Source organism: Pelecanus crispus, chromosome 19 (genome assembly GCF_030463565.1).
Source record: "Pelecanus crispus isolate bPelCri1 chromosome 19, bPelCri1.pri, whole genome shotgun sequence".
NCBI lineage: Eukaryota > Metazoa > Chordata > Aves > Pelecaniformes > Pelecanidae > Pelecanus > Pelecanus crispus.
The window spans coordinates 5,257,340-5,270,416 of NC_134661.1; the positions used below are offsets into that span (position 1 = coordinate 5,257,340).

Below are 13,077 nucleotides of genomic sequence, written 5' to 3' on the forward strand. Positions count from 1 at the left end.
TCATAACACACAGGAAATAGGCATAGTGCTGTCTGAAAGCTAACCAACACCATCTAGACTTCTTAGCTCTTGAGGTTTACATTCTTCATCCTTCTTTCTGATCCCACCTATAGGATGTTAAAGAAAATCTCCCCTCCCTACAGACAAGGTATGTTCAAGAAACCAGAGTGATCAAACACCAGCTTAGCATTTGTTCTTCTATGCTTCTACAGGAGAAGGAAATTCCCTGTTCCAGAAAGTACCCATCTGACATTTTGCTTGTCCCTGAACTCTATCCTGTAACAGCAGAAGAGAAATCACTTCTCAGAAGGATATAAGAGTGGTTGCTGTACTACATCTTTGTTCCCAAGATAAGAAACCCTTGCTCATCTTGTATTTGGGGAAGAAAAAAAAAAAACAAAACCAAAACCCCAAAACATTAGGGAGGGAGGGGCTGCGGCAAACAAACCAGAGAACGTTGTCCTGCTCTGCTATCCAGTCTGAATAAGGGAAATGTACAATCAATCAAACACCAACCAGGGCAAATCAAAATGCTTCCTTACACCAGAAACTGGAATTTAAAAACGGGTAATCTTATGGCTCAAAGGGGGAAAAAAAAAAAGTGAGAATCCTGAATAGTGCATTTGAGTTCCAGCTCCTTCCACACAGCGAGACATGACCTAAGGTCTGCCATACAGCAGATGTGCCAGAGAGGAAAAAGGAATCCCCTATTATTTCAGGTTACTGGTCTCAGCAGAGAGCGGATCCCTGACCCCACCATTCTTTTTCTAGGGGAGTAATTCCCTATTTGTGAGGATGATCAATGCAGAATAAGAAGGCCAGATGAAACAAAAACCAAACATGACAGAGCACAGTGTGTTATTTATATTGCCCATAAAACTGGGTTCAAATGGGTTGGTCTTCTCTTAACATTCCTTAAAGCTCTCTGCAATCTCCTGCTCTGGAGACTGTCCATTTAATCACACACAAAGGCTTCTCTGCCATCATCATTAGCCTGGCACAAAGTGTGGATATTTCCCCTTATACTTCTTGAGAAGTGACAGGGACAGAACTGCACCTGATCTCCCAGTGGATTATGCCCCAGGTAGCATTAGGGGATGGTGGGGAAAATTCCACTCCAGCAGCTCTGGAGGCAGAAATGTAAGGGTGACATGGCAACATAAATACTCTCCATTCCCAGCTTTTTTGCTGCTGCTTCATCTGTTAGAGATGAAACAATGTAGTGGCGGATGATGCTACAAAATGCTACGCAAAGGTGAAAAAGTCAGAGGCAGCACGGGCAGATTGCCCCCCCACGACCCATCTGAACAGCTATATGCTTCTTGCCGCAGTTATGTCGCTCACCATGAACCTTGAAATCCGTGCAACTTGGAGAAAATCAGAAAACCAAGGACTTGGTCCAAGGAAAGAGCATTAAGCAACCAGGCCTTCACAGGTCCCATCTTTGCTGGTCTTCCAGCATACCCTTGAAATGCCAGACTAAGCTCTCTTTAACAGAGTTCAGTGGTAATTTTCAATCAACCATGGAAGCCTGCTGGAAAGCTTTTAGACAGCTACGGTGATAAGAACTGCTCCTGTTGCTGGAGTGTGTAGACCCAGGCAAGCATCACGCCAACTGATGAAGTGGAGTTGGGGGGAGGACAAGGGTCCTTTTATTTAAGGCGAAAAGGGCCATAAACACCAAGTCTGGCTATAGCCCAGTTCTCTTTCTGGCAGGATCAGGTAAAAGACGCCTCATCAGCATGAGGCAACATTCTAGTTTTGGGGCTTATCAGAGGAAGTCTAGATGTTTATAACCAAAGGAACTGTATGGCTGAAGGTGAGGAGGGGAGATCCCACCCACTAGGAATGGAAGTGCTCGGCTAATGCTGACAGTATACTCGTACAGGTGCAATGGGACAGGCCTTAGTGGGTCCCAAGGAAGAGGAAGCTCCTGCCAGCCTGGAAGAGAACACTTTGGCTTGTATCGGCAGTGCAATGCTCCGCTGGTGAAAAGTGATACTTTGTGCAATTGGCTCTCAAAACAAGAGAAACTCCTCCCTACTCTGTAAGGGCTCATGGCTCCAACTTTCACATCAGGCCCAAAATCATCCCTGCTCAACCTCTGTCAATCTTTACATGATCTTATCTCTTGCATATTTCTAATGGGACAAACTAGAACTGGTTTTTTCCTACATGAGTAGACAAAGGACAGATCTGATTTCTTGCCAGTGGCTAAAGAGAAAACGTCTGCTTTAAAGGAGCAGGGAGTATCATCGTTACGCTGACCAAAACCAGATTCTCAGCACTTCACGGTGCACGCAGTGGTGCAAACAATGCTATAGCAGTTCTGACGCGTCAATGGGATTTACAGGTTTGGCACGCTGTTCAGTTTGGGTTCATTAAATAGTTTAAAACTTGGGAAGAGGGTGCAAAAAAGACTGCCTTACACACTTTCCACTAGCAGCTGTATTCACGGTGTCTGCGATACCAGGGACAGCTTGAACCACCCTGTGCCAAGCAGGAAGTGCCTGCCCTAGGACCAACTTCAGAGCAGAGGCACCGCCAGCTTAGGCCGTCCAGCATTAGCTCTACTGGTAGCCTGATAGTTATCACCTTGTTCCCAGACTGGAAGGAATTCCAACAGGAAAACCCATTCGAGCAGGCCTACGGAAGTACTAAAGAGCTGTTTCAGCCTTCTTTGTTTTGCACATCTCTGTTTCAGTGAGAACACATTGGCACAAATCAGTTTAAAAAACAAAACAAAAACCCCACCCGCAACCCAACCCCACCCCCCAAAAAAACCCCCAAACCCACCCCAAGCCCTCAGCAAGACATACTTTCAGGTACTAAAACTTACTGGCCCTATAATCAGCAGTACCTGTGGCTAACTCAAATGGCAGCCCTTATTCATTCAGTAGTGAATCAGGGGCAGATCTGCCCCACATCTTTGAAACACTTCTGGGTTTGCATTTTTTCTTTTCGATCCAGAGAAGAGTTACAAAAGTGCTGCAGGTCCAAGTATTTTTATCACTTTACAAAGGAGACAATGATCAAAGCCAACAAAGTCAAGAAAAAATTAAACCTATCTTTCTCCTCTCCCAGTCCAATCTTGCATGTCAACAAAGGAGACCCCTAATGGGAGAGGGGAAAAAGAAAATTTGCCCATCTCAAGTGCCTGGCTATTTAGTGCATGGAAAATTCTTGTTACACATGTGGTGACATGAGCAGTTCCCATGCAATTGTTGAATACAGATCCAGCCACGAGTCATCCTAACACCTTCATAAGTAGCTCTTCGCATGGCAGTTTGATTGCCAGCAGGGAGTGCAGTGTCCAGTCCAGTGAAGTAAAGATACACTTGCATATAGGCACACCCTCTCCCCTTAGACCTGACTTTTGGTTCAGGAGCAGTGGCAGGCAGGGTGTACTATATGCAGAGGGCTAGAACTGTCACTACCCCATTAAAATAGAACAAAAAAGGCAGATTAAAAAATTAAAATGTGCTTTTGATACACGGAATGAAGTCAAATAAATACATTGATTTTTTTTTTTTTTTAAATGTCTAAATACATTTTTATATCCTACACCCAAAGCTCTGTACATTTGGTTTGGTTTTTCTGTTCTGAAAAATTTCTGGTAGCAAGGAGAGGAGCAGAATAGAATAGACTCCCTCGCTGACAAGATAGTGCAGATGCCCCACAGGAAAAGCACCCCATGCCCACTTTGCTAGAATATGGTTCACGTTTGGATGGTCCAAACCCTCTTGTCTCAGAGTCCACAAGGAAGACAGCGGGTGCTGTGTCCTGATACTCTTCCTCCAATCTTCAGCCACTCTTGAAAACATGACTAGCTTTTGTCTGAAGGAGGGGAAAAAAAAAAAAAGAAAAAAAAGGGGGGTGGTGAGAGAGAGGGGGTGCAATGAGAGATGAATGCCTAACATTTCTGAACACTAGTACTAGCAGAGAAAGCGTGTTATGTGAGAGACAGCACACCCATTTAACCTTAAGACCTTTGTTAATAATTCCAGCAATTACATCTCTAGGATGCCTAAGGCCAATTTAAAGGGACCCATGGCAACCACTTTACACAGTATCAGAGACAACCCAGAGAAAGAAAAGACAGACTGTAATCATTTTACACGTTCAAAAATCTTCCTTCTAGCCTTCTTTGAAAGAGAAGTTGTACATCCCGAGATATAGGTCTTTGGCAGGTAGGGGTGAAACAGCTTGCAAAAAACCTTTTCAGAGGAAGGAACAAGCTCCTCTGCACATGTGAGTCTCAATGGATTCCACTAATCTTTCTTGGAATCAGCATGGTGTCAGCCCTGTGAGAGCTGCTGAAGGAGGTGAAACCTTTTTTGTGTGTGTGTGTGAAACATTAATAACTTTGAGACTTTGTGCTCTTTGTTTAATGTCTGAAGCCAGCGTGGTATACTCTACCAATTACAGACAGTCTGGTTGCGTACCTGAGTGCTCTCCCGTGGAGGCTGATCCAGCCAGCCCTTGGCGTCGCAGAATGGTGTAGTCTTCCTCAACCTCCTAAAAAACAAAACCAAAAAACCCCCCAAAACTCAAGTGGCTCTTTCTCTATTTACCAAGTGAACAAAGAGGGCTTCAAATGGGAAAAGAGAAGTTTCAGGGCATGTGAGTGGACTGGAATCAGCCATGTTGCTACAGTGACCCACAATGGATCTCAGCTCCTTTATCAGCATCTTTATCAGGCTTTCCATTTGCATGCAATATTCCACTTTCTTTTCAGATTTCAGTTAAATTAAAGGCTGGCTACTGACTTAACATCTTAGTATGTCTCATACATCAAAATACTATAAACCTTCTACAGCAATGGCTATTATGTATAGAGAATCCCCATCACATACAAAATATCATTTTGAATATAGTGAGGCTAAAAACCTCATTATTGGTCTACTGCAACTTAGCACCCTCATTTGACATTAGCAGCAGAATGCAACAGATTTGATAAGTCTTTTTATGTCAGGAATTCATGTTCCTTATGTCAGCGGCCCCCTCAAAACTTCATTGTTGCAGACTTGCATCAGTTTTGTCCTATCACTCAGGAATCTCTCCAAATTCAAATCAAAGCAATAGATATACTCACTAGCTCTAGCAGAACTATTTGCTTCTCATAACGCGCAACATACTGCAAGCAAAACAGCACCAAGTTTCTGCTTCAAAAAGCTTCCAGAGATAAGAACCAAAGACAAAAAAAAGGCATGGCTGCCTTTCTTCCCCCTCAAAATTATTTTCAAGCTCTTTTCTAAAACAAAACCAAAGGAATACGAAAATCCTGATACTGCAAACAGAAACACAGTATACCTTTAACTTTTCAAGGTCATCCTCGATCTTCTGAATATACTGCATCATCCGCACACGTGACTCTATAGAGAAGTGAGGGCTTGCTACAAATGAGCAGGACTCTTCCACTCCCCCCCAGCGTGAGGCCATCATCTCCTCAGCAAACGGGGAGCTTCCTCCATCTGACTGGGTGTCCCGTGGGGAAAGTGGCTGCTGCTGTGCAGAGTCCAAAGAGGTGTGGCCACCCGCAGTGTACTGGAGAACTAGAGACGATACCTCCTCATCTGTGGAGCTCTCCTGCACTGTTCCATATCCATCAAGGATCAAATAATTTCCTGTTAAGAGAACAGCTTTTTACTAACACCTCCAGCTCAATAATCACCAAGAACCGCTGAACTGTAGACTTTAAGAAAGATAAGTGGCAAGAAGCCCATCTCCTGAGAAATCTTAAAATGGGTAAGAAAAAGCATTTATGGACACCACACAGAATAGTGATTATATCAGACCAGACTAGTTTGGTTCTGAATTGGGCTTCAGAAAGCATGGCTGGTTTTTGGACTGCAGTTTGAGAATTACATGATTAGATGAGCTAATCACCTACCTTCCTGTTTTTCCAAAATCTGTGTTTCTATTATAATGTCTGAAAACCCTGCACTTACACTAATGGCACCCAACAAATCAGACTGCTAGATTTCTAACCTCCACTAACTAGCTACAGTAAGCTATGGCATCGTTTAGGTTGGAAAAGACCTTTAAGATCATCAAGTCCTACGGTACTGGGGATGCTTTTAGATGGGTTACCGTTAGAATTTAGCTCACTGATGGTATGTTAAAAGGTAAAGCAATTACAGATAGAAATGCTTTTACAACCTGCACCTAGCAATAGGATTATATTAAATAATTTCACTACTGTATTACAGCAAAGCTAGCATGTGGAATCAGAATTGACTAAAACCAGGTGAATCTAATTTTGATGTCCCTGCACAGTTAAGAAAGTAAACAGCGTAAGAGGTGACAAATAAATTAGATGCTTCAAGTTGTTGCCACAGTTTTAATAATTTAACATCTCAGTAATTCAGGCAAAGAAAAATGATTTTCAATATGTAGTTGGAAGGCAGCATTCAGACAGTCACAAATTGGCTTATTCACATTGGTAGAATCCAATTTTTAACAAAAAGCATATTTATGGGTAAGAGATTTCAAGACTAATAGTCATATAGAATCGACCTACTAGTAGCTACTTCTACTACAACATGCACATGAGATAAAGCTCAACTTGTGTGCTAAATCTAATGCAGTGTCACGACGTCAGCTGATCAAAATCACAGGACTTTCCAAACGGAAAGCGTGCAAAATCCCATGAAAGTGCTCACAGCTGCTGTCTTAGAGCTAGTTTTCTGCTGAGTTAACAGCTCTACAACGTTCTTGAAGGCTAGAAGAGATATACTTTGAGATGCTGCTCAGGTAACTGCCAAATATAGCATACGTAGTAATAATAATAGAAATAACAAAAATAGTAAGCTTTTAAGATCTTCAGACTGGGGTAAGGCTGCAGGAGACAATTAACAGTGCAAAGGTAAACTGTAAGTTTCTTTTTTGAAGCTTGCTCAGAAGAAGCCAACACAGTATCCACAAAATAGCATGAGTCATGGGGGCTCTGTGTGTACAGACTAAGGAAGTGCTTTGCCTTCAGGGAAAACGTTTTCCCTACAGGTCCCAACAGTCAGTTGAGAGATAAAGTGGTCCAGTGGCAACCGCAATCAAGAGGTTGCATTGTGCCCATGCCTCTGTAATTACAGTCTGTCACAGCGTATTAACCCCACAGTATTTCAGCTTCTGCTTTCATAAAATAGAGAATTCATTAGGTACATGTTTGCACAGCCCTTTCCAGAGCTAAAATGACTGTCAAGGACTGAGAGTTAACTTTAAATGTCCTATACCATATAAGCAAGAGAGGACAACATACTGTGATTTTCTTTAGTATCTTCTATTTAAAACCGAACTCAAGTCTCTAATACCAAATCTGGAAAGGCTATCATGCAATGAGTGAATGAAATATGCTCACCTGAGATCCGTATTTGCACATCCTCTTCCTCCTTCCTTTCCATTAGTTCACTTTCAGATGGATTTTCATCACTGTGAGCTTCTCGAGCATCAAAAAAATGCTCCCCACTTTCATCAGCACCCACCCCTTCCAGCTCTGTGGCTGAGATCTCCAGATTCATACTCATGCGGTCTATTGCTAAGTTACTACTAGATCTGGGGTCTCTCACTATCAGCTGCATGGCATCCCCTGAAGCTGGCGATTCAGCTGAAGTCCGGAGGCCATAACTAGCTGTGGACTCATTAGTTCCGGTTCTTGGAAGCATTCTGTCTGTTCCAGGCTGGTGAAGTTTGTTATTGTCAGAGTGCTGTAGTCCAGAATCACTTCCACTCCCCGTTTGGGCTTCTTGAGAAATGGTCCTAAACCTGGGAAAGCGCTGCCAGTCTTCAAGGGTCCCCTTCTCAGAAAAGCCAAGCTGCTGTACCAACAATTGTTTCAGCAAGCCCACTGCAAGTAGAGAGAACGTTCACAAGGCTTCACAGACCATAACCTCCCCAACAGTGATTAAACTAGACACGTTTCAAAAAAGTGAATCTCATAGCAGCCATCCATCTCATTGCTCTTGGTAGGAAAAACAGGGATAAAACTAAATATGTAAGGTCTGAAGCCTTACTCCACATTTTCCCTTAAAGCTAGAGCAAACATGTCAGTACAAGTTCCATCTTGCTTAGGGAAAAACAGAGAAACCACCTACTGACATTATCCAGCCAGTGAGCCGCAGTGCAGGTGAGTGCCCGGGTTTTACCCATGCCCTCAAATGAACTAAAAACTATGGCCATAATAAGGGATTCCCACCCGAGAAACAAGCACATTGAGAATATTCCACTCAACTTTGGAATGACAGATCAAAAAAAATGAAGACACATTTTCCCTAAAATTTCATGCAAATTTATGCTTGTTTGAACTTCAACCCACATTCCTTTAGATCTCAAATTATCCCAACCAAACACTTCATAATAAGGACACATTGTTCAAAACAAAAATATGATACTGTCAAGCACATAAGAACACTGTTCATTTTCACCATATAATGCTCATGTTAACACCCAAGATAAGCTATGATTTCACACAACAGAACAGTCATCTAAGTGGAAGGCTCTTGTCAAAATGCGAGTGACCCACTGCTGCTGTTAGAGGGCTGCTCTTTTAAGTCTGAATAGTCATGAGATGCTAGGTCATTAATACTATCTTTACACGCCCCACAGACTAAGATTATCTTATCACTGGTCTCTGAAAACAAGTACCAAGAACATTTGTACAGCACCCAGAATTAGAAAAGAACTCTGAATCCTGTAAGAGGGAGAAACATAAATGGATCAAAAGATCCAAAATAAACTATTAGATTGCAGAGAACTGTCATTACTTGTATAGAGAGATGGAAGAGGGAATTCGGGCCAAGGATATGAATGCTCTGCATTTTGGTAAAAGCAAATGACCCACAGAGAAGCAATACAGACTATTCCTCCAAGTACAATTGCAATTGAGGGACTTCATGTCCCTTTCAGAGTTGCCAAGAAGAGATATATGGATTAATGAATTCATTCAAATTTTAGGAAGTTATATTTAGGAATTACACTGCTAGATCTGATCAAGTAGGTTGCACAGTCCTGCATTCTTCCTCTGAAAGGAGGTATACTGGAGAACAGAAGAAATGATTAAAAATCTTCTGGAAACAATTTTACAGAATAATCTGTCCATCAGGAGAATTTCTTTTCATCACACACAAGTGTTGATCTAATTATATCCAACCACCTCCAAAGTCCTCAGAAAATCTGAACCTAGACTTTGTCAAGCTCACATATATCCAATATTGTTTGCAGGATTTTACAAAAAAATATGCAAAATCATATTCTGCAACTCATGCAACCTCTCCTATTCTGCTCCAGTGCTATGAAAATAAGTCCACAGGCTAACTGCACTGTCTTTTAAAAAACCTGCTGACTAGCAGTGGCACTGTACAGCACTGCACAAGGTTCTGCAATATAATTTTGTCACCAAAGCTCTTCATGGACAGTAAGTAACAATTCATTACCACCATCATTTTATACATGGGAAAACCACAGAAAAACAATGAGATGCCTAAAGCCAAAGAAAGGGCCAGTATATGAATTTAGAACTTAGAATTCCTTGATGTCAGATCCATTTTGTTTTGCTATGCTGTGATCTACAGCACAGAAAGAATTGATATTTAATAGAAATGGGCTTTAGATTTTATTTTAGCTCATTGATTTAGATGGTTGACCCAACAATTTCCATCTCCAAATCACATCCCACCAGACACTGCCCACAGCTACTTACAGTTCCTTAATGCATCCAGTGCCCACTGCCCTTCTGATACTGAAGGTAAACTGGTGGTTGTGTGTTCATAGCATGCAGAAGAATCTTTAAGCGTCAGGTCTGCCTGCTGCACTTTATCGAACTGTCTTTCTGACACAAGAAGACTTTCTACCTTGGACTTTTCAGACATGATGGGTGAAGAAGACGGAGCATTCAGTATTAAGGGAGATTCAAGGCCCAAATCTTTATCTAGTAAACAGAAAACATGCAACCAGGTTAAACAACTATGTCAAATAGATGATAAACTGCAGAAAATTGTGCTTCATGCAGAAATCTCTGAAAACACTAAAAAGTACAGCTCTTGAGCATGGGCTTGGTAAAAGGCCAATTCTTTCCAGGGGGAAAAAAGAATCTTTCCCATCAATTCATAAAACAGATGGAAATAGTAAGAGGTACGTTTTCAAGAGGTTCAGTATCACTTCTCCACATGACTTGTAATGAAATCATTCCTTTCCAGAAAAATGTCAAAGCTACCAAAAGACCCCCAAGCCACAAGGAATATGGCTTGGCACATTTGCACTCCATGTAGCTAATCTACTGATACTATTTACCTGGACCACTGTTTTACCTGGACTTTGTAGACTACTGGCAGGAATGTCATGCTGCTCTTTGAGCTTCTGCTGCTCCTCTTCTTCACGCTCTTCTCTGCAGGGAGGAAAGAACGAACACATTCTTTTAGTCACATATATCTGAATCGCTGCATGAGAATCCATGCTTTGGCTGGCACTCTTTGAGCAGAAGAAGGGGTACTGGAGAAAGAAAAAACAGCCCTTCCTCCTCCAGCTACTTTTACTTACTCGCCCGGTCCTGACTGTGGTAATGGAATCACTCTTCTGGTACTCCCCATTTTTACCGTCCCTGCCATCTGAGCTATAAGGTCCTGCCATCTGCAGTAGAAACATCGAATAAAAACATGCAAGACATGAAGCATAATGAATACTTCTCTATTTAACACCTCTTAAATCCAGCTTTATTATTTATTTATTTACTATTTATTACTGCTTTTCTTATCAACAGAATTTTTTTTTTTTTTTAAAAGTCTGTTACATTCATTTCCTCAGTAATACCCTGCAGCCACAAGTGAAGCACCACAGCATAATGCTCACCTCACCAGGATATTCTTCAGCAGAAGGAAATGAAGGACAGGACCTTAGCGGGGGTAGTCAGGTGAGGCAGTTATTTTATATATAAATATATACAAAGCATTAAGTAACATTTCACATATTACTGAAGAGTTTCATATATGACACACTAGAACAGTTGCTGTGTATCATACAAATAAGTCTATGCCCTGCTTATACTTTAAAAGAAAAGCATTTCTACCAAAGAGGAAAAAAGTGTTTAGCTAGGGAATCAAATTCATGCATTGGGGTGCTTATGATGCTAATATCAAAGTCTGCAAGGCTAACTGGTTCTGCATGAAGATGCAGGATTATTTCAGTTACGTATCTGGCAGTCAGTCACATAAGACCAGAATTGCAAGGGTAAAGAAAAGCATTTTTGAGGTCAGAAAAGGGGCTGGATTGAGCCAGACACCAAGCAACAACAGAAGCATTGAGTGTACATATGGGGTGTTTTTAAATACATATGTGTGTATACATATACACACACACGCTCACTAATGTATGTGTATATACCCCCCCACCCCCGATTTTACAAGCTGGGAGAGACTATCCTTGGATACTTCCTACATAGGCCAACAGAGCTCTTTTCAGCTAAGCTTAGAGAATGAACTCAGGTAATTCATGAACACCTGCACACTTACTACATGCAAACAGATGTAAAAGATCTCTCAAGTACAACAAATCAAGCAGCAGATGGAGCTGAAACAATTACTTACACATTCTTTTCTGAAACAGTCTGTGCCACCAGTTCATAAATATGAGCGCCATTTTCTGACATGGAGATGACGAAGAAAGCTTTGTTATCTGAAGCAACACAGGGAGGGAAGAATTTAACTTGATGCCTTGTCCCACATAGCTTTCTGAAAATTCCTAAAACTGCACATAACCCCAACCAGAAGCAATGAAAGAAGAGCTCATGAGATAACCCTCCAACACTGTAATATACAAATATCAATCTTTCCCTATCCAGGAAATTCATCTGCTAGTCCTTAAAGAAAAGAGCCATTACCGCCCAAACCATTTTGAAACAGATTTATTTCTCCTCTTTTCCCTCCTAATAATTTCTAGAGTACCTTTCATCTAATACAATCAGAGTACTTAAATTTAGAAATCTATTTAAAACTCAAGCCATGCCTATTACTGATGCAAAGAAATTAAACAGTTTGTACATACAAAGCAAGATGTTGGACAACCAAGAATTAAGCCTACACATTTTTCTATGTTCTACTCTGGAACTCTAGACAAAAACGTCTATCCTCAACGGATCTAGTCTTCGTTTTTGGCTTCCTCTTTTGCTTTCTCAATTGGTTACACTGACCTGTTGCCACCTGACGAACCAGAACGGTGTTCAATTTGATGATAGGACTGAAGGTGTGTTTACTATCAGCTGTCGATGCCAAGATTTTACTGTGACACTTCAGCACCAGTTTATCGTCTTGTTTCTGCAACAGCACCAGAATGTCCTCCAGAAGCAGAGTATAGAGATCTGCACAGAGTGCAAAGGAACCCAGAATGAGTTAAAGATTCATGGTTTTATATCACACCCCTGCAGAAAGAAAAAGGCTGCATTTTTGATTACTCATGCAGAGGCAGTAATCAGTGCTGTGCCATTCTAGGCAAAGCTTGCAAATCTTCCTCATCAAAACTACAGCAGAAAGCTACAGATGGAATTGGATCATCTCATGACTGACTGCTGTGTCCCTGCATGGCCTTAATGATACTCCAGCACATTTCAGAATTGACAAGAATAATTTAATCAGCTCTAAGAAACACACAGGCATTATTATAAGTGGCAGTAAGAATCATAATTGGAAGCTGCAGAAATGCTTTCTTTTTCTCTCCTTCTCAGCAAACACACACAAACCTAACTTTTAAGTCAGCTGATGGAATAGAACTCACCGATAGTTTTGTCACGATTAACCTTCCAAATTAGAGGTCCTTCATGAAGCATTTTTCTCTTCGTTAGATCCAAGTTCTGTCACCAGGGGAAAGAAAAAAAGTAGCACTATGAAATTTCTGTGGAAGCAAGCAATGGTAAAGCATGGGAATGTCAGAGGGAAGGCTAGAACAGGCACTCCAGTTTGGAGACAGGCAGCTAAACTCAGTCTGGAAAAAGAACTGTGGAGCAGGAGTAGGGTATGCTTGTAAACCAAAAATCTTGTGAGAGGTGTTTGTTACCGCTCTTCCTCATTCACTGCTCTTTGGCAGATGCTGGGGTCA

The 13,077-nt window shown here is 41.5% G+C and overlaps 1 protein-coding gene across 3 annotated transcripts in view; it reads right to left on the minus strand.

Annotated features, from left to right (window-relative positions):
• Positions 1-2,810: 2,810 nt before the first annotated feature.
• ARHGEF12 (Rho guanine nucleotide exchange factor 12) overlaps positions 2,811-13,077 on the minus strand; it is a 77,229-nt gene continuing 66,962 nt past the window's right edge. For all 3 annotated transcript variants that reach the window (XM_075723129.1, XM_075723128.1, XM_009491355.2), the window contains 10 exons: positions 12,757-12,832; positions 12,176-12,343; positions 11,574-11,661; positions 10,531-10,620; positions 10,302-10,378; positions 9,695-9,922; positions 7,358-7,843; positions 5,314-5,627; positions 4,446-4,518; positions 2,811-3,837 (listed from right to left, as the gene is read on the minus strand). In XM_075723129.1, the coding sequence (XP_075579244.1) occupies positions 3,827-3,837; positions 4,446-4,518; positions 5,314-5,627; positions 7,358-7,843; positions 9,695-9,922; positions 10,302-10,378; positions 10,531-10,620; positions 11,574-11,661; positions 12,176-12,343; positions 12,757-12,832 (1,611 nt within the window). In that variant the 3' untranslated portion in view covers positions 2,811-3,826. The remainder of the gene's footprint in view (positions 3,838-4,445; positions 4,519-5,313; positions 5,628-7,357; positions 7,844-9,694; positions 9,923-10,301; positions 10,379-10,530; positions 10,621-11,573; positions 11,662-12,175; positions 12,344-12,756; positions 12,833-13,077) is intronic.